Below are 27,598 nucleotides of genomic sequence, written 5' to 3' on the forward strand. Positions count from 1 at the left end.
TTGATTTTGGACTATATTACAAAGCCAAGGTAATTAAAACAGTGTGGTATTGGCATTAAACAGACAGATGAGTGGAACAGAGAGCCCAGAAATAAACCCATTCTTATATGGTCAATTAAGGAGGCAAGAATACACAATGGGGGAAAAGGAGTCCCTTCAATAAAAATAAATGGCAGTGGGAAAACTGGACGGCCACATGTACCAGAAGGAAACTAAACCACTATCTTACACCATACATAAAAATTAACTCAAAATGAATGAAAAACTTGAAGACTTGAAACCATAAAACTCCTAGAAGAAAACACAGATGCTAAGCTACTCAGTATCAGTCTTAGTGATTTTTTTTGGATCTGACACCAAAAGCAAAAATAAGCAAGTGGGACCACATTAAACTAAAAAGCTTTTGCACAGCAAAGGAAACAATCAGGACAATGAAAAAGCAAATTACAGATATTTGCAAATTATTTGTCCAATAAGGGTTTAATATCTAAAATATATAAAGAACTCCTACAACTCAATAGCAAAAAAACAATCTGATTTAAAATGGGCAGAGGGACTGAATAGACATTTTTACAAAGAAGGCATCCAGATGGCCAAGAGGCATATGAAGAGATGCTCAACATCACTTATCATCAGGCAGATTATATCAAAATCACTGAGAGACCACCTCACACCTGTCAGAACGGCTGGTATCAAAAAGACAAGAGATAACAAATGCAGGTGAAGATGTGGGGAAAGGGGAACCTCGTGCACTGTCGGTGGGAATGCAAACTGGTGCAGCCACTCTGGAAAACAGTATGGAGGTTCCTCAAGAACTTAAAAATAGAAGTACCCTGTGATCTAGCAATCCCACTTCTAGGTATTTATCCAAAGCAAATAAAAACACTAACTTAAAAAGATATCTGCACCCCCTGTTCACTGCAGCATTATTTACACTAGCCAAGATATGGAAGCAACCCAAGTGTCCATCAAGGGGTGGGTGGATAAAGGGCATGTGGTATATGTATACAATGGAATACTACTCAGCCATAATAAGGAATGAAATCTCTCCATGTGTGAGACCACGGATGGACTTGAAGGCATTATGCTAAGTGAAAGAGGTAAGACAGAGAAAAACAAATACCTTATGATCTCACTTATTTGTAGACTCTAGAAACCAAGCTCACAGACACAGAGAACAGATGGGCTCTTCCAGAGGTGGGGGACGGGAGGGAGAAATGGGTGAAGGGGGGCAAAGGTACAAACCTCCAGTTATAAAATAAGTCATGAGGTGTAACGTATAGGATGGTGACTGTGGTAAACACTAGTTAAAAAACATACTGTGTTGTCTATTTGAAACATGGGAATTGGACATGAAGTTCCAACAGATTTTGGCAAGTTGAACTGGGAAAACAGATACTGAGACCCTAAGATAGTTGTGTGCATACAGAAAAGAAGAGAGATGTGGACAGGACGTACGCACTGTCTTATTACATATTTAATTTCAGTTGGATTTCTGTGAGGAGCATCCACCTGTAAGAAGAGTGTAGTTCTGAGGACGGTGGCAGGTGGGTGAGGAAGGGTTGTCAGACCTCACACGCCGCCCAGCAGCTAGGACGCCTACACACTGCAGAGACAGTCCGAGAAACTCATCACCAACAACGCAAAACACAAAAAGACAGAGAAAGGCTCCCCAGTGCTGTTGGAGCTCAAGCATCTAAATGTTCCAAAAGATCTGGAGCAAAAGCCAAGTCATAGATCATAAAAGGAAGGAAGAAGGAAGAAAAAAGAGGGAGGGAGGGGTGGGGAGGGGGGAGGCTGCCTGGTAGTAAAAGCATACTGCAGCAAAGCAGAATGAACTTGCAGGTATCTCGTCGAGAACGGGACGAAGCAGAGAATCATGATGGAAGGAAAGGAGTTCCTTAGCATGATTTATTTTTATTAATTGAAGATGATGAAATGCCCTGGTTCTCCTCAGTGTGCATATTATTTATATTGGTAAATGGAGAACAGAAGATGTTTCTACAGGGTTGTTGACAACCTTCACCCACCATGTGTATTTCCTGTCAAAGATCCCAAGTTTCTCATCTGGGAGTTCTGCTACCCGGGGCTGTGCAGGAAGCTGAACTTGAGAGCTGATGGTGAACTGCAATACTGAAAATCGTCTGGAGCTACGTGGTATTAGAATAATCTTATTCAGTGAACTTCTCTCTGCGTCTTTGCAGCAACACCCAATCATTATAGGTTCATCTATTTCAGTGTTTCTATAAAGCACTGAAATATATATAAAGCACTTTTCCACACTTTTTCTTATATTAGCCAACACTTCCCTTTTACAGCCTGATAAACTATTATCTGCTTTTTGGAAATGCATTGCTTTCTTACATTCCTTTAACAAGTAAAAACCAAGGTTGACCCAGAGCATATGCCTAATCTAGAAGAGTAAAATGCAATAAAATATAGATGATTTAAATGCAGGAGTTGTGATGCCTGGGTGTAGACAACATGTCCCAAATTTTCACAGATAACTTTCGGTCTGCATCTTACACTTCGGTTCCTAGTAACCTTGCAGGAAGGGAAAGTCAGCGCTCCCTCAGTCGAGGGCTGTCCTTCTGATCTAGATCTCAGCCTGGGGAATCATGTCTCATCTTTGATGACCTGCTGTGGCACCGAGCCACACCCCACTGAACGCTCGTGGGCTGACAGGTGAGTGCCGCTGTGTGTGCGTACAGGCGGGTCCGAGAGTCCCCGTATGTGGCAGGCGAGCCTGCGGAGGATTCAGATAAGAAGCAGCTACCCCAACTACACACCAGCTCCCAGGCTGCATCTGGCAAGGGATGAGGGTCACAAAGGAAATCTTCATCTACTTCACTGAATAAAACCTATCTCCAAAGAGTATAATGAAAAAATCAAGCTTATGCCTCATCCTGGGTGAAATGCTCTTTATCCACTTAGAATTACCCCAAAGTGGGGCACCTGGGTGGCTCAGTCGGTTGGCGTCTGACTTCGGCTCAGGTCATGATCCCAGGGTCCTGGGATCGAGCCCCACATCGGGCTCCCTGCTCAACAGGGGGCCTGCTTCTCCCTCTCCCTCTGCCGCTCCCCCTGCTTGTGCTCTCTCCCTTTCCCTCAAATAAATAAATAAAATCTTAAAAAAAAGAACTACCCAAACATGCCCTAAAATGATGAAGCTATGAGATGCATGCTCCTGAACCTCACAACCCATCTCTGCCGGGGAGGCGCGGGGTAATGACTCAGTCTGGGCTGGTACCGCCCGGGGCCCAGCACCCGAAAGGCTGGCTCTGCATCATTTAATGTAACATCTGCTTCTTGAGCTGGACTCTGCCAAGGCAGAAATCCGTGTCGTTCCTACTGCCGGTACGAGCATGCTCCGGTTACAAAAACAAAACTGAGATCTAGACAAAGGTCATCTCATCTCACACAGGCAGATGTAACACGAGCCGTTTTGGTCTTTTAGTTACCAGCGGGTTTCTTTGCAAACCAACCTGACAATGTGCTTTCTCCACGGCCCCTTGCCCAGGGACAGTCGACTATTTCCAGAAGTGTAGAGATTCCAGTAATTGTGCTGAATGAAGAACTACAGAAAAGCCTGTTTCTCTTGCTTTTTCGCATAATCACTTTGGAAAGACATGGTCTTTTCCGAGGGGTCCATGTCACAGGGTTTAGACACGAATTCTTTAACTGCCCATCATTCCTGAAGGCACGACTTTTGAGAATATCAGACACATTCCCAGACGTAAAATCCAACATCTCGTTAGGGTTGTGACCCACTGATTTCTTGTACCCATCTCTGGCTTTTACTCAGGGAACATTTAGCAAGTAATAACTTTCCATATTCAAACTAAATACTTTCCTAAAACATTTCCTTCCAGAGTCCCATTTGTGTGTGTGCCGGACGTGGAAGGGGGTGCAAGGGGTCAGCCGGCCTGAAAGTGGCCGCTGGGCCCAGAGGACAGTGAAGGAAGCGCAGAGAATTACCGTAAGTGAGGATGTACAGGGGCTTCCCGTTCGTGTCCATCGTGGTCAAGCACGGGGCCTTCGGGGAGATGGTCCCCCATCGCTGCAACGCGGCTTCCAGGGACGGGGGCCAGTTGGTGACCACTCCCAGCTGCTCCCCGCGCATGGCCAACATCTGTGCTCCCTCTGGCTTGGGCTGGTTCGGATCTGGTTGTTGAACTACGTGTATTCAAACACAAAGAGTTTTCAAGAAAAGAACATCCCTATCAGCGCAATCACCTTTTTTCTTCTTTTTAAAGAGAGTAGGACACTGACACCAATTTACTAGTGGACAGAAAGCATGCATGCACGCTTTTCTAGAATCAGAGCCAGGACGCACATACTGGCCTCAGGGATAGAGAGGAAGCACTGAATTCTTATGCTGTCCAAGACAATACTGGGATGGTGAACAGAGGGAGACCTGAGTGCATCTGTAAACGGACGCAGGCACTGGGTATTTTAACACGCTTGGAGTCGGGAATAGCAAAGGCTCTGTTTAAAATATTAATTATTGATCAACACTCGTGATTCTGGACTCCAGAGCTCAAATCCTGCTAAACCGTATTGCCTTAAACACTGACATGTAAATGTGAATTTGCAACGCATACTCTGAATAACTAGCACAGAGCACGTTTTCTAGAGTAAAACGAAAATAAGTGCCCCATAAAGCAATGATAAATTGCATTACGACTCTTCTGCTGAGGTGAGCAACTGCAGAAGGCTTCTCCCCCTCCCCGTTTGTGACTGACACTCTCCACCTGCTGGCTAGACATTCGGCTGTGTCTTACTTGTGGTACAAAGGGTCTGGGTTGGACGTGGCAAGCATGACTTTGTCTTGACTTTATGTTCAAAGGCTCGTGAACGTGTACAGAGGGCAGGAGAAGGAGCCAGCCACACGCCCACACACCCAGTCCGCGTTCCTCAGAGAGAGCGCGTGGCCGGGAGCCACATCTCGCTGTGCGGCCTGACGGAGGCCCGGCTCACGGGGCGACATCCCAGTGTGTGAGGGCCCCGCACACGCGTGCCTTGGGGGTCTACCTGGCCCGCCTGCACTCGGCCTGTCTGCGGGCGGGGAACAGGGCCCACAGTCTCCAGATAAGAGTCCTGTCTTCCGGGGAATGTCGAGACTGCTGATCTTAACGGGGCCCGCCACGACGGTCTGTGGGGTCACGCGGACACGGGGAGAACGGGGTGGCAAAGGGCCTGTCACCTTCCAGCAGTTCTTCAAAGTCATCGACAAAGAACTCCCGTAACGGCGGCCGCTTCGGTCGCTTGAGGGTGTTGACAAGCTGTTGGATTTTCGCCGACACCCGGCTACTTACGGGCACCCCTGGAAGACAGAACCACGGATGGCCTGATGAAGGGACGGTCAGCACCTCACCCGCGGACCAAGCGACTGTGACGCTGGTGCCGGGGCCCCACCTCGAGTGCCGCCCAGGACACCCCACACTGCGAGAGCTTGCCCCTGGGAGGACAGCAGGCCCCGGGGGCTGCAGGGGCCCCAGGAATGACGCTCCATGACCACTCTATCCGTCATCCTTCGTGGTGGTGGGAGGGGTGTCAGACTCAGGCTGGCCCCGTCCCACCTCCCGTTCCTGAAACAGGTCTGTCCCTCTTCATTCACAGACTCAGGTTCCCGCTCCAACGGGGGTCGGAGACCCCACGCAGCAGGGAGACCCTCCCCGAGGCCCCGAGGCCTGAGACCACTGGCGCTCCCCTGTGGGGCCAGAGCAGTCTGCCAGACACGTCAAATTCAGGGGGACGGCAGGCCCCTGTCAGGCGCTGTCCCTGCACCTCCTGACAAAAGTGCGGGCACTCGAGGTCCGTCCTCTCTCCTCACGGGTACCCAGCGCCCTCCTACGTGTCTTTCAGTCCCACCCACGAGTGCATGTTTAGACAATGCATCCCGGAGCACAATTTAAATGCACTCTAAATTCAGTTTTTTGCATAACACAGAATACGAGCCTGTAGCATCTCTTCCTGTGTACAAATTCCATTTTATAACAATATAGCTCTTATTTATAACAACGAATGACATCATTTTGAGAACTGAATAAATGACATGATTGTTGAAAAAGGCATGAACAACCCAAGTTAATGACTACAAGGAGCGCCAGGGTGCTGACATCCTCAAGGGGGAGAAGTGTGTCCTCTGCAGACACGTCTCATTCCGCGGAAAGGTGCTCAGACACGCAGACAACCACGTCTTCCGGGCAGAGCAGTCATGCTGCAAACAGGGGCGGCTCGCGGACCGTGATGAGGGACACGTGCCCGGTGGGACGGACGGCACAGCACGGCCATGCTGACCATCTTCACGAAAGTCACATCTTCCGCAGTCTAAAGCACCACACTAGCCCGTACCTGCCGATTGTTCTGTTTTACATTTAACTTCACGCTGCCCTTCTGCCAACCACTCACGGTCTTAACACTTCCACGCTAATTTCTTAATTGCTGAACCAACATTTGTTAACAAGTAGCAAGCACATCAAAATCTTATAAAACATCTGCTTCTTCTCAAGACTAAATTCCCACCACACTGATGTTTTTTCCGACATGGAAACATGTGGAGATACTTTGCATTTCTTGTGTCCATGCCACCTTCCATGGGAACTACGTGACAGATCACAGTCCACTGTGTACCCACAGGAAACCTCCGCCCCTGCGCATGGAAGGGCAGGTTGCAGGGATGGGGTTTACAAAGGAGTCACCGCGACCCCAGGAGACCTACCGTCGCCCGTCTCCATGAGCTCCGCGTTGCCGTACTTGGGTGCCGTCCGCGATGTCGTCGAGCCCTGCGGCCTTTCTACTTGTATTGGGTGTTCTGAGGTGTAAGTGGTCACGTCAGGAGGTGCAGAGTGATTTTCTAGAAAGAAGCAAATCACAAGTTTTCTGATCATCACAACCGAGTTATTCTGAAGGGTAAGTGAGCCATGGGGTTTCACAAGCTGCCATGTCCCAAGAGAAGACCAAGAGTCTCAGTCCATGTCCACTGCAAGTCTCGGCATAAGGATTATCTTTAAGGTAACATACACTGCTGAAAACGGAACCAAGGTTGGTACCCCTCCCGACATAAAATTACAGCGGGAGCCACATCGATGAATCACTGCAGTGCGTTAACTAAAATAATGTTCTCAAACTGCCTGTGGAAACAGAGACATTGTAAGTTATGCATTTGTTCATAAAAGAGTAATTTTCTCATTTGTTGTAACAGAGGCAGCAAAGAGCTCAAGCTCTGCAGGTAGATTCTGGGGTCTGCATCCTGGCTCTGCGTGTCCCCCCAACTTGTGGGGAGCGTCTTAGCCTCTCGTGCCTCAGTGTCCTCCTCCCCAAACGGGACTAACATGGCCAGTCCCCTGCAGGGTGCAGTAAATGAATGAAACATACGTAAGGCTCTTAGCACATTTTGTGACGGAGGGTAAGCATTCAAGAGCTGTGAGCTGTTCTATTTGTTTTAGCACACATGATACTAAGTGACCATTCCAAACACGTGTCTATATGTGTATCAGTGCCGTATCCCACGCAGCGAGCCGTGCCTGCATGGTCCCAGGCACCAGACCCAGCGGGCACATGGACACACACGGGGGCTGGGGCTGCCAGCGTCCCCCGGTTTGGTGCCCGGTCTCCTGCTCATAGTTGCTCCCCCACGACCTGTTACTCACCTGTCTGTGCTTCGGCTTCCTTTTCTGTAAGACGCAGATCATAACGACGGCACCAACCTTAAGGCGGTCGATATACGTAAGCACCCGAGCAATGCTACTGTTGGGTGCAGAGACGTCCGCTACAGGAGAGACTGCGGCCGCAGCACGGTGTGAGCGAGGCGGGAGCAGAACCCCTGCAGCAGCAGCTGCGGGGTCTCCCCCAGGGTCTCCGTGCAGCACATGGGAGCACCAAGAGTCCTAGCCGTAGGCCCTCAGCAGATGGCTGGGTTCCCTGTGTATCTGCCCTGGTGTGAGCCACGCTGTGTCCCCTCACAGGTCACCCGTGCAAGTCCTCACCCCCAGGACCTCAGACGGGTCTGTGCAGAGGTCACTAGGGCCACCCTAACCCCATGTAACTGGGGTCCTCATAAGGAGATCGGGACACAGACATGTGCAGAGCGACGGCCACGTGAGGACCCAGGGAGGGATGGTGTCTGCACGCCCAGGACAGAAGCCTTGGGAGACCCCAGCCCTGCGCACGCCTGCACCTCGGGCTCCCAGCCCCCAGGACGTGGAATGAGAAGCTCTGTTGTTTAAGCCCCAGCCCGGGTGTTCGGTGAGAGCGGCTTGAGTGGACTCACACCCCACGAGGGCAATTTCCTCGACCTCAGCTCAGGAAGGACAAGGGCAAGGGAGGCCGCTCTGTCCGGTCACCAAGGGACACACGGCTGGGGTCTCTCTTCCATGTCTGAGACTCGGTTTCCACCCTCTTCGTCAGCCCTACTCATGCTTCTGCCACACGTGCTTCACTCCACAGAGAAACATGACCTGCTTCTCTGTGGCTAAGTGGTGCACCTGCTGGGGTCTCCTACTTCACGTGAAGACACAGCAGATGGAGATGCATCGTGAGCAAGACATCAGCCCACCACTGTAACAAGGCAGCTGAAATGGGAGCTCACGGCGCTGTGGATTTATTCAGATTCACTTGTGTTTTGGTTACGCCGTGGCCGCGTCACCGGTGGCTGCCCACTGGGGTTTGTGCTGGGAATGCTCTGCTCTGACGCTGGGGGAAGAATGATTCTGATACATCTGGTGGTGGAAAAATGGTAACAGTGACAGCTGGGGGACCTCAAAGTGCCTTCCAAATTTACTGATGTGTGTGTGTCCCCTCCCCTCCACTGTGGGGTTGCTCCCCTCACCGCTGGCTTCTGTTGGGGCGCCAGAGGCCAGTGCCGCTGCGAGACACGCCATGCCCTGTTCTGATGAAGATCGGGACTCCACGTATTCAACTCTGAAGGAAGCTCACGTGTAACAGATGCTCAAGAAACACTTGTTGATGGGCAAGAACAGTGGACTCAGGCTGGAGGCACGGCTCAAAGGGCTGTAATGCTCATCAGCTCCCGGTGTGAGCCACGGACAGCCACGTGTGCCAGGAGCACCTGCTCATCAGCTCCCGACGTGAGCCACGGACGGCCACGTGCGGCAGGAGCACCTGCTCATCAGCTCCCGGCGTAAGCCACGGATGGTCACGTGTGCCAGGAGCACCTTGACATCCTCAGGGCCAGTATGTATTTTCTGAGCAAGTGAGCACACTGGTTCTTGTATCAGTTCCCGGTCCTTTTAAAATCAAGAAAAAAATGGTGGCTACCCTCCAGCCACCTGTTAAGGGTCACCTCCTCCACTGAGAACCCCCCAGAGCTGCCCCCACAGGTGGGTCTTGTGTCATTGATGCTATATGACTTTGCTCCCAGCAGCTGATGGTTCCTCCAGAATCTGCAACTCAAGATGGCACAGGTGTGGGGAGGGAGGCGGGAGGGGGCGCAGTTCAGCCGCCCTTATGACTGGGTAGCAGGGGTCCAGCTCACTTCTCGGACACCCCCTGGGTGTTCTTGCCAGCAATGCCCTGGTCTCCACCCCACCTGGACAGCGGTTTCTGGCCAAGACTATCTCAGGGTGCAGGCTGGTCTCCTGGCTGAACCTGGAAACCCCCTGCTTCCTGACCTAAGTCTCCAGCTCCGTGTGGCTCCCCGGGTCCTACTCAGACACTGAAGTGACTCCAACCAGCCCACGGCATCAGCGCTCAGCCCATGTTGGAGAAACGGTCTGAAGAATGAATGAACACAGAATAAATAAAGCAACACTTCGACAACCACAGATATTCCAACACCGGCTGAAAAGCAGCTTTAATTCTGACTGTATGGTGGGGATACCTAGGGTAAGTGGTGACAGATTCCACTTTAAAGCCGTGTTAGTTACTGCTCAGTCCCCAAATAACTTCTGAGGGAACAGTAGGAAATCCGGCTTTTACATGTAGAAAGCATGTGCTCGTGGCCCACTGACGGATGCGGGTCACAAGCAATGCGTTCAGGGGAACCCGAGCTTCGCTCATGCAGAATGCCCCACACCCCGAGTCCCTGCAGTCACCTGGACCTCCGTTAGCACTGACGAGGAAGCGGGAAATGGGCTCCCTGTTACCCCCCAGACCACCCTGCGTGCCCAGCTGCTCTGGCTCGCACACCTTCCCCGTGGGGGTGGAAAAGCAGGCTCCTCGATGGAGTCATGGAGGTGAGCCAGACGTGACCTTCTTGGAAGGAGCTGGCCTCGGAGGGGTCAGAACATCCGCTCTGCGGGGGCCTGTGCCTGACGGCTCCCTGCTCGGGTCCACCCTCAGCACAGCCGATCCGGAGAGAGGACCTGCCCCGAGTCTCACCAGCCATCGGCCTAACCCGTTACTGCTGGCGGTGATCCACACTGGCCTTTCACATTTCAGGCGGACCATCCACAGACCGCCGCTAGAGGTGGTTGCAACAGGGCTAGGTGGTTCTATGCACCAACATTTCTCCGGCCAAAGTTCTGAGTCAGGGGTGACTTCAGGAGGATCGCTAGGTTCTCTGCCCTCCCACACGGATGCCATGTGATCCCATGAAGATAGGACAGCAACGGTCAGACAGGTCTTAGGAAGTATGTGCCAATATCAGAACAGGAACCTTCGACTTCGAACAAGAGCCTCTTGATTTTTATATCCTCAAGTTCAAATTCCTGATGACAGGCTCCAACTGTCCCAACACCTCCACAGACCACAGACCCTGTGGGGGGGTGGGTGCTGGGGACAATGAAGTTTTTGTTGTTAATGCAAGTGTAACTGAGCTTTTGTCTGGAAAGGAGCTCCCTTCCGTTGTGATGAGCTGGTGCTCCTGCATCCCACAGGTCTGCCAGGTCCTGCTGACCACCGACCCGCTGGGCACCTGTGGCCTCACGCCAACATTCCTGGGCCTCAGTCTCCCCCCTGCAGAACAAGGGGTGGTGAGCCCTCACCGGGCTGAAGGAACTACGTGACAGGGCGCCCTGACGCCCTGGCTAGGGTGTGCTTACCCTTGGGCCGGCGCCCAGGCCTGCAGGCTTCCCTCCGCCTTTTCTCCCTGTATGCGAGGACCCTCTTAGAAGCTCCAAGAGAGAATCTGTGAAACTCATGTGCATAAAGGTGTAAATGACTCTGTTACTACTTTCCGAGTTAAATGCATTTAAATGTCACAAACGGCAGAACTAAACAGATGCGTGTCTCCGGTGTGCACCAGGGTGTGAGTGTGCAGGCCAGTGAGGTGCCCCTGTGGTACAGGGTGCATGGAGGAGGAGGGGTTGAGATACTTCTGGATGCAAAAGTCATTACTTTGAGTCTACGTATAAAATCCAAAGAAGCGAGTGCTGAGAGGTGAAAATCGCAGGAGCATTTCTGGGAAGAGACAGGAGTGGACCTGTGTCCTAACAGTGCTGAAGGAGCAGCAGGGCTCAGAACAACTAGAAAGGCAAGGACGTGAGGGCATAAGGGCCTGAGACAGTCCAGAAGGGAGGCGGGGGTCTGGGGACAGTCTCGGAGAGGAACAAGGCTTGCAACACGTGTGGCAGCCGAACACCCAGACATGGATGCACGAGGGTGATGGGGACAAGGAGCCACGGCGCTCGGGTCTCAAGCCTGCTCCTGGGAGGACAGCCTCTTCGACAGGTTGGTCTCGGGGTATGGGGGACCCGTGTGCAGTGTTGGGAGGCGCTCTGAAATGGGGGCTGTGAGGGATTTCATGGTGGGAAATGCAGATCTGCGTGTCGGTGAAGAGCAGGTGGCCTCGAAAACCGCATGAGTGCACGAAGTCAGCAAGAACGTGGAGAGACAGGGCGGGACAGGAGCCCTGGTGCGGGGGGCGGGGGGGGCTGGCGTGTGGTGCAGGCTGTGAGCAGAGACCGTGAGCGGCTGGCAACACCCCAAGCTGGGAGGGAAGAGCTGACCTCCCGGGAGCCAGCATCAGAGGAAAGGATGGGCCTCAGAAGAGCGAGCACTCCTCTCCAGGAAAGGAAACAGGAAGACGCAGCGAGAGACAGGACGACGTCTGAGCTGGAGAGGCGTCAGTGGTTAGAGAACGTTCCTCAAGCAGATGGACACAGATGGGCAGTGACGTTTGCTCCCCGTCCCCGAGCGTTTCTGCAGGGATCAGCTTCCCGCTCAACTAAACGTGATGACACAGGGTGAGAAGCCTGCATGAGGACCTAACTAAAAACCCCCCAGTCGGGGTAGCTGCTGCGGGTCCTGCTCTCAAGCCAGTCCTGGATCACCAAAGGAGCCCCAAGAAATCTGTAACCCATGGTGGAGTGTCCGTGCTGCCTGGGGTGAGCTAACTCACTGTCTGCCTTTCCCTGCTGTCCCAGGAGCCTGGTGTAGAGCTCTCTAGCAGGAGGTGGCCAGCGGTGGATCAGGGGCAGCCTGCCACCTGTTCTTATAAATAAAGTTTTATTGCCACATGGACACGCCCACCTGCTTACAGATGCCTTTGTTCTAGAGAGCAGGGTGGAACAGCTGCAGAGACACCACTGGGCCCACGAAGCCCAAGTCACTTACTCTCCGGCCCTTTGACGGGAAAGCATGCTGACAGTACAGAGGTCAGGGAGCTCTCGGGGGTGAGAGGCTGTGCAGGGAGACCCCCGCCCCAGGTGTGCGAGCTTCACCTCTTCTGCTCCGCCAGAGGAATTGTCGTTCTCCTTTATTCCCTGTTTTATTGTATTTTGCCACTGCTTTCTTTCAAGATTTTTCCTATTTACAGAAAATTTCCAGATATTCTAGGAACTTCTCTTTGTGCCCGATTAGGAAGGACTGTAGCGTCAGACGCTGTAGGCTCTGTTCGGGTTGCCTTGAGACGTGAGGCACGTGAGTCACGCCACCTTTTATAGTCTGGATAAATTTAATCCTCCACGCTATAATTTCCTCCAGGATTTCACACGAAACGTCACAAAGGGAGAACCGAAGGCAGTGATTAATTTGTTTGGAATTATAGGTTTCTCTTGGCAAGATTCTGATTCTTCCTTAAAAGTGAACAGAATCAGAGCGCACAGGCTCCCCAGGCTGGAGTGAGCGGCAGACGAGGATGGACCCCACACCCCATGTCTAACCATCCGCACAGGTGCCGGACGACCCGCCCGGATGCCACCTCAGGCTCCGGAATGCACGCGAGACGAAGCTGACCTACGTCACGCCCACACAGCTCTCTTTAGTTTTTAACTGACTCTCGGTGTTGCTGTCACTCATGGGTGGAAAACTGAGCTCTGATAATACCACCTGGCACTGGACCGTCACTGTCCAAAAGATGAGAATTTTCCCATTTCCTCCTTTTTACTCACCACAGCTCTGAGAGGTACAAAGCAAAGAATCATTGTTCCTTTTTTTTCCCACTAAAAAACGAAACAGGAAGAAGTGTTTTCTGAAGATGTCAGCAGCCGTTCGTGTGGGAAGGGAGACCAGACTAGTTTCTGCCGGAGAAGAAAGAGCTCACCTCTGATTCTTTTATCAGCAAAATTCAAAGCTGAAGCATTTAACTTCAACTTCATTTGAGTGAGTGCTCCGGGGGCAAAGTCCTAAAAAAGTGGTTTGCGTTTCTGTGAACTCTCTCAAGTAGCTAATAATCTAGAAACAAAAGCCTGTGAGTCTGAGATGTTTGTACGATCTCTACCTGTTCCCTAAGTTTGGGATTTCTGCAGACATGATGTTTGGTGTGGCGAGGGGTACATGCGGCCCAGTGAGGGGTGCGTGTCCTGTGGGGAGGTGACCCGTGTCCATGTCGCGGTTTGAATGGGGACATCCTGAACTATCCTGGCACCACATTCAAAGCAAGCAATTCAGTCTGTGAACGATCTTTACTGGGAAGTTCAAGAGTCTTAATCCGTCGCTGAAATGGGCGAGCAGAGATCTGGACGCCGTACTTGCCCCACTGCCCCTTGCATACCAGACAAGGACTCGTTTCCCGGTCATAAGGAGCATCGGGCACGGTGGTGACAGAAAGACATGCCCCTCCTTTGCCCACAATTCTGACAGCACCACAGCTCATCCAACGCGCCCTCTTCTGCTCCGGTAATTCTTAATCTCCTTTTCACGCTAGTTTCAAACACCTCAGGCAATGCTTCCTAACTGTGCTTGTTCCGATAGAGAGGATCTTACTCATCACAGAACCCACAGAGGATAGAACACGCACCAGCCAAGAACTCTGAATACCAAGGGTGGAGAGCAGGCTACAGCAGAAGCGATTAAGGCCCCCACCTCCTCAAACAATACCCAAAGTAATAGCAAATTCACTTTAAAATCCCCTGCCTTGTTTATCAGCACTATTAAAACTCCACGTAGAAGCGTGTTTTAGCGTGAGGAGAAAACGTGCAGACACAGGGTTCCACGGCGCCCTAACAAATGAGCATGCTTTCCTTTATGCGCAGAAAGCCCCTGACAGTCTAGCCGTCAGAGACATCGGAATGCTGAAAACCAGCAAAACCAAGGGTTCCACAAAAGCAGCAAAGCAGCCAGAGTTGGAGCTGGGCTCCGTGCTGTCCTTCGAATGGATCCCGCGGCTGAGATGCACAGATGGATTTGTAAACGCCAAGGGCACAGCCACTAAAGCCCCCTGCTCACCGAGGAGAGCGAGGCACTCACCTATGTGCGTCTGGGCCATGACGTCGGCCAGCCTGTGGGCGGCGCCGCTCCCCCCACTTTGGGTAGAAGAGGAAGAGGTCGTGGAGGTGGTGGAGCCGTGGATGGCCTGGCTGATCCAGTGCTCCATGTTGATGCTGCCCTGGCTGGAGGTGGGGGTCCCCTGGGAGTCACCCTGCACCGAGCCTTCGTCTTCCGAGCCAGAAGACGTATCTGTGAAAGAGAGGAGATGCGCTGTGCATCAGACCAGAAACACACCCAGACCCAACGTCGCCAGCAAAGACCCACCACACGCATTACCTGTCCAACACCTTTTGCTTTGAACTCTCTTAAAAACCAGTTACACCACATCTCAGATAATGCATTATTTTTTTAGTATAATGAACTTTTCATCCAGAACACCTTAAATAAATATGCTACAAAAATGTGTGTGTTTGTTTGTTTTGATATTACAATTTCAGGCAAAGACACTCGGCCAACTTGCTCCACTCAACAGTTTGGGAAGAAACCAAATATTTCCAGGCATGCATACAGCAAGTGAGAGGGATGGGGGCAGCATTCTCTAAGAGGTGTTGAACTTGCATGTGTTTCAAAGTGTGTTTGTAGCCCTTTAGAGACCAGAGGTGTTTCTCTGAGCTATAATTTATTTTTAAATTCTGTGCGAGTGAAGATAACCATGTGCGTCCTCGAAGAGTAAGATGTCAGTGGAGACAATGGTGTAGAAGTTAGAAGGACTGCCATCTCTTTCCCACCAACCTACATGCTCAAGACTTTGCTTCCTCCTCTGGTGAGGACAATACGTCATCACATTACATATTAAGAGCAAGCTAAATGTATTTAACATTCATTTCTAGGGGCGCCTGGGTGGCTCAGTGGGCTAAGAGTCTGCCTTCGGCTCAGGTCATGATCCCAGAGTCCTGGGATCGAGCCCCGCCTCGGGCTCTCTGCTCAGCGGGAAGCCTGCTTCTCCCTCTCCCACTCCCCCTGCTTGTGTTCCCTCTCTCGCTGTGTCTCTATCAGATAAATAAATAAAATCTTAAAAAAAATTCATTTCTAATAAAATTTTTTCACTCTTTACTAATTTTTTTCCTCTGTGAAAATTGTGCATCTTAGATTGAGATAAAAACATGTCACTCTGTACATTAAAATTAATGGAACTATTTTCATTTAATAAGATTTCCCCAAGCAGAGAAGTTTTCAAGAATTAAATATTGGTGTACTTGTTATTTAAACACCCATGTAAGAGTGAATTCTGGGTCCTACCACTGTGAGTTATGGGAGATGCCAGGAGGGATAAAAGTCTGTGAGTAGCTCAAGAACATCTAATGACAATGAGAGAAATGACAATTTTCTTAAGTCAAGACACGGGATTCTTTTTTTTTTCCAACACAACAATATTTGTGAAGAATATTTATACTCACATTTTGTTAAAATTGTGACATGACCTGCACTATCTGGAATATTTTTGAAAGTCTGTTAGGAATTTGTTAGAAAAACAGCAGTAAAAGTAAGAGCCTGACAAATTCTCTCCCTCTGTCCTGCCTCATAAAATAGCGGGATTATAATTTACAGAAAAGTAAAATTGATACTTTTTTTTTGTATTCAGACCTAAGACTTCTTTCAATTTTTTTGATTGTGATAAAATACAACCAAAATTTACCACCTTAACCATTTTAAAGAAGTTCGGTAGTATCAAATACACTCATAATCTGTGCAACCGTCCCCACCATTTTCCTCAATAGGTTCTCTTCATCTTGCAGATCTGAAACTGTGTCCCCATTAAACAATAACCCTCCATTCTCCCCTCCCCACAGGCCCTGGACCACCATTTTGCTTTCTCTATACATGACGTGGGCCACTCTAAGTACCTCATACAAGTGAAATCATACAGTATTTGTCTTTGTGTGCATGGCTATTTCACTCAGCATAACATCCTCAAGATTCATCCATGTTGTGGTGTATTGCAGAATGTCCTTCCTTTTTAAGGGTGAATTATATTCTGTCTCATGTGTATACTACATTTTACTTACACATTCATCTGTGGATGGACATGGGTTGCTTCCATGTCCTAGCTATCATAGCGCTCTTCTGAATATGGCCGTACAATTATCTCTTTGAGACCCTGCATTCAATCCTTTTGGCTATAGACCCAGAAGTGGACTTGCTGGGTCATGTAATATTTTTATTTTTAATTTTGTATGAAACTGCCATACTGTTTACCACAGAGGTGGCACCTTTTTCCATTGCCACCAACAGTGCACAAAGGTTCAAATTTCTCCATGTCCTCACAACACTTGTAATTTTCTGCTTTTTTTTTTTTTTTACAGTAGCCATCCTAGTGGGTGTGAGGTGGTAGAGGTGGTATCTCATTGTGGTTTTGACTTGTGTTTCCCTAATGATCTCTGATGCGGTACATTTTTTCTTGCATTATTGGCCATCCGTATCTTGTTGGGAAAAATGTTCAAGTCCTCAGATTTAGTTTTTGAGAAATGCATATACCCATATATCCATCCAAATATTACCATCTCCCTACCAAGTGTTCTCATGCCTCTTTACTGTCAACCTTTCATTCTTACCCCACACCTTTTCACAAGAAAACCACAGAAAAATATCCCTTGTGACACAGACACAAAAATCCTCAAAAAGTATTAGCAAACAATCGAGCAACATATAAAATGGTTAGTACACACCAGGACCAAGTGGTGACATTCAAAAGTGAATTAATGTTATACCTCATATAAATAAAGGGAGAAAAACCCTAAATTAACCCTGAAAGTCACAGAAAAAGTATTTCACAAAATCTAACATTAACATGATAAAACCTCTCCACAATGCAGGAATAGAAAGGAACTTCCTCAACCTAACATAGGGCATCTGTGAAAACCCATAGCTAACACTGCATTTAATGTTCAGACTGAACATGTTTCCCCTAAGATCAAGACTCAGGTAAGGATATCCCCTCTTACCACTTTTATTCAACATTATCTGCTAAAGCTCCAGCCAGTGAAATACAGCAAAAAGAGTAACTTAAAGGCATCCAGATTGGAACGGAAACATTAAAACATTCTTTAGTCACAGATAATATGATCTTGTATGTAGAAAATCCCAAGGAATACACTAAACAATTCTTGAATTAATGAATGTTTAGCAAGGTCACAGGATATAAGATAAAGTTACAAAATATCTTTATACAGATCTAGACACAATTAAGGGAAGGCAAACATAGTTTGCAAATTGTGTATCTGGCAAAGGACTTGAAATCAGATTATATAAAGAACTCTTAACTAGTGAGAAGACAGACAATTCATTTTAAAAATGGGAAAAAGTGTGGACACTTAACCAATGAATATATACAAATAGCAAATAGGCCCATTCAAAAACGCAAATTAAAACCACGATGAGATTACATTTCATATCCACTAGAATAGCTACAATAAAAAATACCGACAATACTAAGTGTTGGTAAGGATGCTGAGAAACTGAAATCCTCATATATTGCTAGTGGGAATGTAAAATGGTGGCAGCCACATGGAAACAATTTGGCAGTCTCCTGAAAGTTCAGCATAAACTAACCATAAGATTCATTAATTCAACCCCTAGGAATCTACTCAAGATAAATAATATATGTATACACAAACATATGTACGTAAATGTGGATAGCAATCTTATTCATAATAGCCAAAAACTGGAAAGAAGCTAAATATCGACCAACTAGTGAGTGGATAACCAAAATGTGGTGTATCTAATAGGATGCAATTCAGCAACAAGAAGGAATGAATCGATGCATGTGACAACATGGAGGATGCTCAAAAATATTATCCTAAAGAAGCAAGATGCAAAAGAATGTATTTTATAATTTTATTTATAAAATGTCTAGAATATTTATAGAGGCATATAAATTAGATCAGTGGCTCCCTATGGCTCAATGTGAGAATGGGAATTAACTGCAAATGGGCACAAGGAAACTTTTGGGGTGATGGAAATGTTCTAAAACTAGACTGTGGCAATGGCTGCAAAGTCTATATATTTATTAAAAATCATTGAGTTACACACTTACAGTAGATTAGTTTTATGGAATGTAAATTATACCTCAAGAAAGGTATTAAAGATGAATGTGTGTTCTACAGTAGTTGAGTATAATATTCTGTGAATATAAACTGCATCAAGTTGGAGGATAGTGTTGTTTTGACTACTTATTATTTAAGAAAGGTATTGTTTAAATCTCCAGTTACTATTCTTGATTTTTCTATTTTCCCTCATTATGCCAGTTTCTCCTTTATAAATTATTTTTTTAATTTAATTTTATTATGTTATGTTAGTCACCATACAATACATCATTAGTTTTTGATGTAGTGATCCATGATTCACTGTTTTCGTATAACACCCAGTGCTCCATGCAGTATGTGCCCTCCTAAATACCCATCACCGGGCTAACCCATCCCCTCACCCCCCTCCCCTTTAAAACCCTCAGTTTGTTACTAGGAGTCCATAGTCTCTCATGGTTCATCTCCCCCTCTGATTTCCCCCCCCTTCATTTTTCCCTTCCTTCTCCTAATGTCCTCCATGCTATTCCTTATGTTCCACAAATAAGTGAAACCATATGATAATTGACTTTCTCTGCTTGACTTATTTCACTTAGCATAATCTCCAGTCCCATCCATGTTGATATAAAAGTTGGGTATTCATCCTTTCTGATGGCTGAGTATATATGGACCACATCTTCTTTATCCATTCATCTGTTGAAGGGCATCTCGGCTCTTTCCACAGTTTGGCTATTGTGGACATTGCTGCTATGAACATTGGGGTGCATATGGCCCTTCTTTTCACTACATCTGTGTCTTTGGGGTTATCCTTTATAAATTATAATGCTCTTGTGGTTATATATTCATTATTATGTCTTCCTGATGAATTGTTCACTTTCCATTATGCAAGGTTCCTCTTTATATCTTGTACTACCTTTGTTTTGCTATTTGATATTAAGAAAGACTTGTTTGCTTTACATTTAATGTTTGCATTGTGTATTTCTTCAATCTTGTATTCTTAATTATCCTAATTTTTTATTTAAATGTGTCCTGGTTCGCTCAGTTGGTGCAGCATGTGACTCTTCATCTTGGGGTTGTGAAGTTTGAGCCCCACACTGGAGGAAGAGTTTACTTAAAAAAAAAATATGGCTGTGTCTCTTATAGACAACATAGAGATGTATCTTCTTCTTTTTTTTTTTAACCAGTCTGACAATTTCAATCTTTTAATTCAGTATTTGGTCCATTCATAATTATTGTAATCACTGACATAAGTGGACTTAAATCTAGTATTTTGCTATTTGTTTTCCATTCATTTCTCCTATTTTTTCCATCTGTTGATTTTTCCTATCTTCTTTTTTTTATTATGTTCAATTAGCCAACATATAATACATCATTAGTTTTTGATGTAGTGTTCAACAATTCATTAGTTCCTGTCTTCTACTAACCATATTTTTTTACGTTTCATTTTATGTCTTCTATTAAATTCTTACCTCTACTTATTTTTTAGTGGTTGATGTAGGGCTAACAGTATGCATCCTTAACAGACCCAATATGGGGTCAATATTCTAACTATTTGCTCTTCAAATCTGACACTATAAACTTTCTCTTTCACCTCTACTCATAACACACCTGACACTACTCATTTTCTACTGTTCACATTCTGCTTCCCAATTCACAAAAGTACTAACCATACAACAGTATAATTCCATTCACCCACCTTTGTCGTAAGTACAGGTGTTTTAAAGCAAATTACAATAGGAAAGCATAGTATTCCATGTTTACCCAACTACTTACTGTATCCAGTGCTCTTTTTCAATTTTATAGATTACGTTTTTTGTCTAGTATCAGTTCCCATCAGCCTAAATGACATCCATTAACATGTTTGCAGTGCATCTCTGCTGGCACCATATTCTCTCAGTTTTCGTGTATTTCATTATGTCTTCATTCCATCCTTGTTTGTTAAGGATATTTTCTCTGGATATGAGTTGACAGTTTTGTTTTTTCCCTTTAGGACTTTAAATATGTCCTTCTATTGCCTTCTGGCCTCTATGGTGTCTTCATGTAAGTCATTCATATGATGTTCTCTTGTATGTAATATGTTTTCCTCTGATTACTTTCAAGATTTCCTCTTAATCTTTGGATTTCAGCACTTTGACTATTGTGAACTTAGGTATGATTTTTTTATACTTATCCTACTTTGGATTCACTGAACTTCTGGGATCTATAAGGTGGCATTTTACATCAATCAGAGAAGTTCTTAACTCTTATTTCTTCCAATAGTTTTTCTGTCCTCTTCTCACTCTCTTTTCCTTCTTGGAGTCCAGTTAAAAGTAGGTTAACATTGTACCATAGATACTTAAGGTTCTTCTGTTAACTTCTTTAATTTTGTCTCCCTGTTCTTCAGTTTGGTTAATTTCTCTTCATCTCTTTTCAGGTGTACAGACTCCTTCATCTTCCTTCTCCAATCTGATGTTATACTAATCCAGTGAAATTGCCCCTGAAATTTCCTTTCTCTGCTCAGCTTACATATTAAGACAATATTTTCCTTTAGTTCTTTAACCTATTTTCATTTGGCTGAATAAATATTTATAATCACAGATTTAAAAACTCCGTCTTCTGTTATTTCAAACACCTAACCAGAGCTCTCCACAGAAATATGAGTCTTATTACATAGTTTTAAACCTTATAGTAACCACATTAAAAAGTACATTGAATAGATATAATTTTAAGAATGTATTATTTAACTCAAAATATTATTTCAATAAATAATAAATATGAAAATTAAATACCTTCCAGTGATTTTTTTCATATTAACTCTACAAAATATGGTGTGAATTTCACATTTATAGCAAATACAATTGAGGCCAGCCACACGTGGTTAGTGGTTACCAAGAGCACAATGGAGGCCATCTTATGTTCATTTTATATTGATTCCTTTTCCTGTGGCCACAGATTACATTTCCTATATCTCTTCATACCTGGTGATTGTTTACAGAGTAGTAGACATTGTGGGTGGCATGTTGAGACTTTGGATTCTATAATCTTCCTCTAAAGCCTCATGATTCTTATTTTAGCAAGGATGTCAATTACTGGTTGGTCATCTTGACCCTGAGCAGACTTGGAGTTATTCTTTGCTAGTGTGGATCAGTGGAAAGCTCTAGTCCTTTCATCTGCTGAACTCAGATCTCTGCCTCTTCAAGGGAGCAGAGTGGCCATTCTCATTTAGATCTCAATCCCTGGGCCGTGGTCTGAACATTTTTTCCAGGCAGAACTGGGAACCGTGGGGCTCACCTCACAAGTTGTCCTGCTCTCAGGGTGCTCTTTCACTGCTGGAGGTCCACAGCCAGAACAGCTGCCCCATTCATCTGGGGCAGTTTTATAGTTGCTTATAGTGCTTGGGTTAGTCTGGTACCAGTTATTTCTTTATGGTGAGAAGCCGAAGTGCTGGCAAATTCTTGTTATAGTTTTGTATGTAAAAACCAAAGGAAAGCTTCTCCTATAAAAGACTGGCAGTGTAACCATCCTAATTAGATCTTTTCCAGAGACTATGATACTGGTCAGTGACTAGTCCTTTCACACAGAAAACATATATTTCAGGAATATGCTCTGAAGAGCAGTGGACATGAGATGAATTCTAACAAATGTTATCAGCAACCAAGGAAAGCAGAATGAGAGAAAATGAAGCTTAGCCCTAAGGTCTTGTACAAGTATGGTTATAAATATGTAGACAACTGCTATGCACAAAATAGGTTGTGAATAAAAATTGTTATGATGAGGGTACTGGCATTTGATTGTACAAAACTATTCCATATGTGATATTATCGTTAGGACTCTTAAATGACAATTTACAAAAGGTATTACATGGTGTACAAGAAAGGGCTAGTCAAATAATTAAATGCAAAAATTTCATCAAAAATAACATTTCCAATAATGTTCTTTTATATTTTGCAAAAATATCTGTACAATGTTTGATTTTCTAAAGTTTTGTCTTTCATCATGTATGACAAAATAACATTTCTGAGGATGGATTCAACATGTGAAAAAGCATATACATAAATAATCACATTGCTTCTTGCATTTTTTTTTTTAAGATTTCATTTATTTATTTGACAGAGACAGAGATAGCAAGAGCAGGAACACAAGCAGCGGGAGTGGGAGAGGGAGAACAGGCCTCCCGCTGAGGAGGGAGCCCGATGTGGGACTCAATCCCAGGACCCTGGGATCATGACCCGAGCCGAAGGCAGACGCTCAATGACTGAGCCACCCAGGCGCCCTGCTTCTTGCATTTTAAACTCATCATTTTTCATAAAAAAGTAGCTCAGAAAAATGTCTATCTCCTTGAATACTGTCTAGTTCTAAACACTTGGTTTAAGTGGGTTTGTTATCCTTGTAAATCCATTCTGTTACAAAAATATGTACAAAATAATACTTTTCACCACATTAATAGAATAGAGAGTCCAGACATAAATCCCTGTTGATATGGTCAATTAATCTATAACAAATGAGGCAAGATTATGCAATGGAAAAAAAGACAGTCTCTTAAACAAATGGTGTTGGGAAAACTGGAGAGCTACATGCAAAAGAATGAAACTGACCACTTTCTTACACCATACACAAAAACAAACTCAAAATGGATTACAGATCTAAATGTGACACTGAAAACCATAAGAGTCCTAAAAAAAATAGCCAGTAGACTCTTGGACATATTAGCAATGTTTTTTGGACCTGTCTCCTCACACAAGGGAGACAAAAGCACAAGTAAGTAATTAAGACTCTCAAACTAAAAAGCTTTGCACAGTGGAAGAAACCATAAACAAAACAAAAAGGCAACCTATTGAATGGAAGAAGATGTTTGCAAATCACGTATCTGATAAGGGGTTAATATCCAAAATATATAAAGAACTCATACAACTCAAGACCAAAAAAAAAAAAAAAAAAAAAAATCCAAACTATCTGAGTAAAAAAATGGGCAGAGGACCTCAACAGACATTTTCCAGAGAAGATATGCAGATGGCCAACAGACACATGAGAAGATACTCAACATCACTCATCATCAGGCAAATACAAATCAGAATCATGTATCATTTCACATCTGTAAGAATGACTAATATCAAAAAGACAATAAATAACAAATGTTGGCGAGGATGTGGAGAAAGGGAAACCCTCTTACACTGTTGGTGGGAACGCAAACTGGTGCAGCCCTTCTTGAAAACAGTATGGAGGTTCCTCAAAAGTTAAAAATAGAGCTACCCTATGACCCAGCAATTCTGCTTCTGGGTATTTATCAGAAGAAAATGAAAACCCTAATTCAAAAAGATATATGCCCCCCCATGTCTTTTGTAGCATTATTTACAATAAGCAAGATATGGAAACAGCCCAAATGTCCACAGACAGATGAATGGATAAAGAGGTGGTGTATATATACGATGGAATACTACTCAGCCATAAAAAGAATGAAATCTTGCCATTTGCTACGATGTGGAGGGAACTTGAGGGCATTATGCAGAGTGAAATAAGTCAGTCAGAGAAAGACAAATAGTGTATGTTTTTACTCACATATGGAATCTAACAAAAAAACAAAACAAATGAACATACAAAAACCAGAGACTCAAATATGGAGAACAAACTGGTGGTTACCAGAGGGGAGGTGGGTAGGAGGATGGACAGGACAAGTGAAGGGGACTGAGCGGTACAAACTTCCGGTTATAAAACAGGTGAGTCCAGGGGATGCAAAGTGCAGTGTGGGGAACACAGTCGACAGTTTGCACTAACTTCGAATGCTGACAGGGTGACTACATGTATCACAGGAGCAAAAATGCTGAATCACTATGTTGTGTGCATCTTGGGAGTTGAAGTGCGTGCTTCTGCTACTCTCACTGCTTGCAAACACTCAGGACTAAACGTCAAAATACTCGAAAAAGTGTTGTATACGTTCCTCTGTTCCTATTGTGCAAGGTAACTTAGGTCTGCAGAAAGGCACAGTGGCAACAACATGAATAATGTTGGAACCTGATTCACAGAAAAAACACCAAATAAATTAGGCTCGATCCTTCATGTTTTCTAAAGGTACCTGGATAATTTAACTTTGTGCTTTACTTTGGTTTTGAAGATCATAAAACAAAGATTATAATGATTTAGGTAAAATGAAGCAGAAAACTTAGGTAGTTATCAACCATTTAGATTGGGGTCGTCAGCAGGCGTGTGGACCAAACTGGCCCTCTGCGTGTCTTTGTAAATAAAGTTTTATTGGCACACAGCCACAGCCGTTCACTGATCTGTTACCTGTGGCTGCTTTCACATCACCACAGAATAAGCACTGTGACAGACACTGCATTGTCCAGGGACCAAAATACTACCTGCACATTACAGGAAAATGATGAGGACCCCAAGTTGAGGTAACTGCATAAATTTTTCAATTCATTTGGTTTCTCAATACAACCTCATGGCATATTTATTTTTGAAGGACTTGAGAATATGTACAGACCAATCTAGGCAGAAGAGAAGTCCAACTTCAGTTATAACTGTGGAGGCACAAACTCTTCCCTTTTGCTACATGAAGGATCAGGTAAAACTTTATGAGACTTTAAAGGCTGTATCATTTATGAATCTCAATGAAAAGATTAAAACACGTATTTGTATAGACACATACTTAATGTTCATTTTCCTTCCAAGTTTAATTTGGAGTGCACATACTGGACTTCCGGTTCACAAAATCTGAATTATAGTACCATTAGTTTGAAAGCTACAAAGCCCGGGACTGCTTGAGCTAGTGGTGAATTAATTCCCAGGCTCGCTCGTCACTTTAGGAAGCGGACAGTGGGCCCACCGCTCACCTGGAGGTGTGTAGGCGTCCATCGAGGTCTGCACAACCAAGGACCTGCGTTTGGAAGGCATGGGCACCGCCATCTTCCTTTCTTTGTGTTTAGCCAGCGCCGCCTGCACGGCTTCTGTGTGGACGTCTAAAACAAAAGGAGAGCTCAATCACCCCATTGTTCAGGGACATCCCGAAGGCCCCGGGCCTTTTTTTTTTTCCCTTCGGCCTGGTCCTGTGAAACAGCTGATCCTCCTACAGACACTGTCACAAACAGATGGGTGGGGAAGGAAGGAAAAGAAGTATAAAATCACTGGATTAAAAGCTGCAGGGAAATGACATTCAAACTCATTCAGACTTCTCATTACTCATTTTTCTACCCTAGAACCTGTATAAATAATCACATACTGGCTGCAAAGTGCTGCATGACATTTGTTTCTTAGGTGATCTGTGGGTATTTCTTCTCACACTCCTCAAACTTTGGGATTCAGGTCTACGTTCTGTTAAGGGGGCAGGTCACACCTCGCTGGCTGCAGCAATGATTTCCACTAACACCAGACTCTCAGGGGCCAGTCGCTGTGTTTGGCCTTTTCAGTATATTAACCTCCTGGATTCAGCCCACAAAGAGTCACTGAACGCCTACTTCGTAAGCGTCCTCAGGGCGGGGGGTACAGTGGAGAATCAGGTGGACAAGGAGCTGTGTCTCACGCAGCTGATTTGCTAATGGGTAAGGGACACCCAAAAGGCAGTCATCTAGGGCGGGAATGAAAACAGGATAAACAGACTGCCTACTTCATTGTGAGGCCAGGGAAGAGTTCTGTCGATGTGAAATTTGAAGAGTAAAAATAAACAGCCATTCTGTAAAGATGAGAATTCCCAGGACACAAGAACATGCAGCTCCCAGGTATGGAAGGTGAATGAGCAGGTGGTGGGCAGAGAGGACACTGCCCTGCGGAGGGACGCACCAGCATGAGGGCTTCTGAGGTGGGACAGGTACGTCTGACAGGGAGGCACTGGGGATTTTAAGCAGGGATGCCACGATCTGAGTGTGTGGGGGTTCTGGGTGCTGTGAAGAAGGCCGCAGGACAAGTGGAAGCCGGGAGCCAGCAAGAAGGCAGCAGTCAGGCACGATACGGCTCCACGCAATCTTCCACACAACCCCACCGAGGAGGCACTCCCACGATTTCCCAAACGAGGAAGCAGAGGTACGAAGCTCTCGCAGTTATTAGCGTGGCGAGTGGCATTGCTAGATGTGAGCCCAGGTGTGAACACCTCCAGGATCCACACCCTTCACCACCAAACACACCACGCTCATGCTGTTCCTAGGAAAACTCCAGCAGGTTAGCAGTTTAGAACAGAGGCCACCCAACCACCCCCATGCGCCACCTGCAGCCTGCATCTCTTCTATAGAAAGTGTGAAGAGACACTATGAAAAGGAAAGCTATTAAACAGAGATCAGTATTAATTTACAGGTGTGGGGAGAGAGCGTAAAATGTACATGTGGTGAAATGTTCAGATCTTAAGTACAACTGATAAATTTTAATAGATGGAAATCTATCTACAGAACCATTACCCCAGTTGAGACATAGGACATATCTATCAACCCAAAGTTCCTGTGTGTGTCCTTCCAATCAACCCCCACCCTGAATAAACAGCTACTGTTCAATATTTTGACAAGCTTGCCTTGGCTCTTGACCTTCATACAAATAGAATCGCACAGACTTTATATGACCATATAGATACTATGCTATAGTGCGACCTGCTTGATATATTCATTCACGTGGCTGCATGTTTCAATACTTCACAGGGTTTTACCGATGAGACATAATACAACATAGGAATATATTGTAATTCATTCATACTTCTCCAGCTGTTGGATATTTGCATTATGTCCAGTTCTGGGCTATTACAAAACACCTGCAGCAAAGATTCACATACATGTGTTTATGTGGGCATTTTCATTCCTCTTCTCTAAATGTCTAAATATGTAATTGCTGGGCCATATAGTAAGTGCAGGTTTCAATTTTAAAAAAATCGCCAAACCACTCACAAGTGGTTATGGTAGTTCACATCTCCGTCAGCCGTGTATGAGACTCCAGTCCTGACACATCTTTAGAACACTTGGTACACTCGATCTTTTCCACAGCAGACACCATCGTGGTTGGGAAAGGGAATC

The 27,598-nt window shown here is 45.7% G+C and overlaps 1 protein-coding gene across 5 annotated transcripts in view; it reads right to left on the bottom strand.

Moving 5' to 3' along the window:
- The window catches only part of DIP2C (disco interacting protein 2 homolog C), a 396,828-nt gene that overhangs the window by 129,960 nt on the left and 239,270 nt on the right, over positions 1-27,598 (bottom strand). For all 5 annotated transcript variants that reach the window (XM_036097398.2, XM_036097402.2, XM_036097401.2 and 2 more), the window contains 5 exons: positions 25,445-25,570; positions 14,593-14,802; positions 6,725-6,859; positions 5,207-5,326; positions 3,979-4,176 (listed from right to left, as the gene is read on the bottom strand). In XM_036097398.2, the coding sequence (XP_035953291.1) occupies positions 3,979-4,176; positions 5,207-5,326; positions 6,725-6,859; positions 14,593-14,802; positions 25,445-25,570 (789 nt within the window). The remainder of the gene's footprint in view (positions 1-3,978; positions 4,177-5,206; positions 5,327-6,724; positions 6,860-14,592; positions 14,803-25,444; positions 25,571-27,598) is intronic.

This window comes from Halichoerus grypus, chromosome 6 (assembly GCF_964656455.1).
Source record: "Halichoerus grypus chromosome 6, mHalGry1.hap1.1, whole genome shotgun sequence".
Lineage (NCBI taxonomy): Eukaryota > Metazoa > Chordata > Mammalia > Carnivora > Phocidae > Halichoerus > Halichoerus grypus.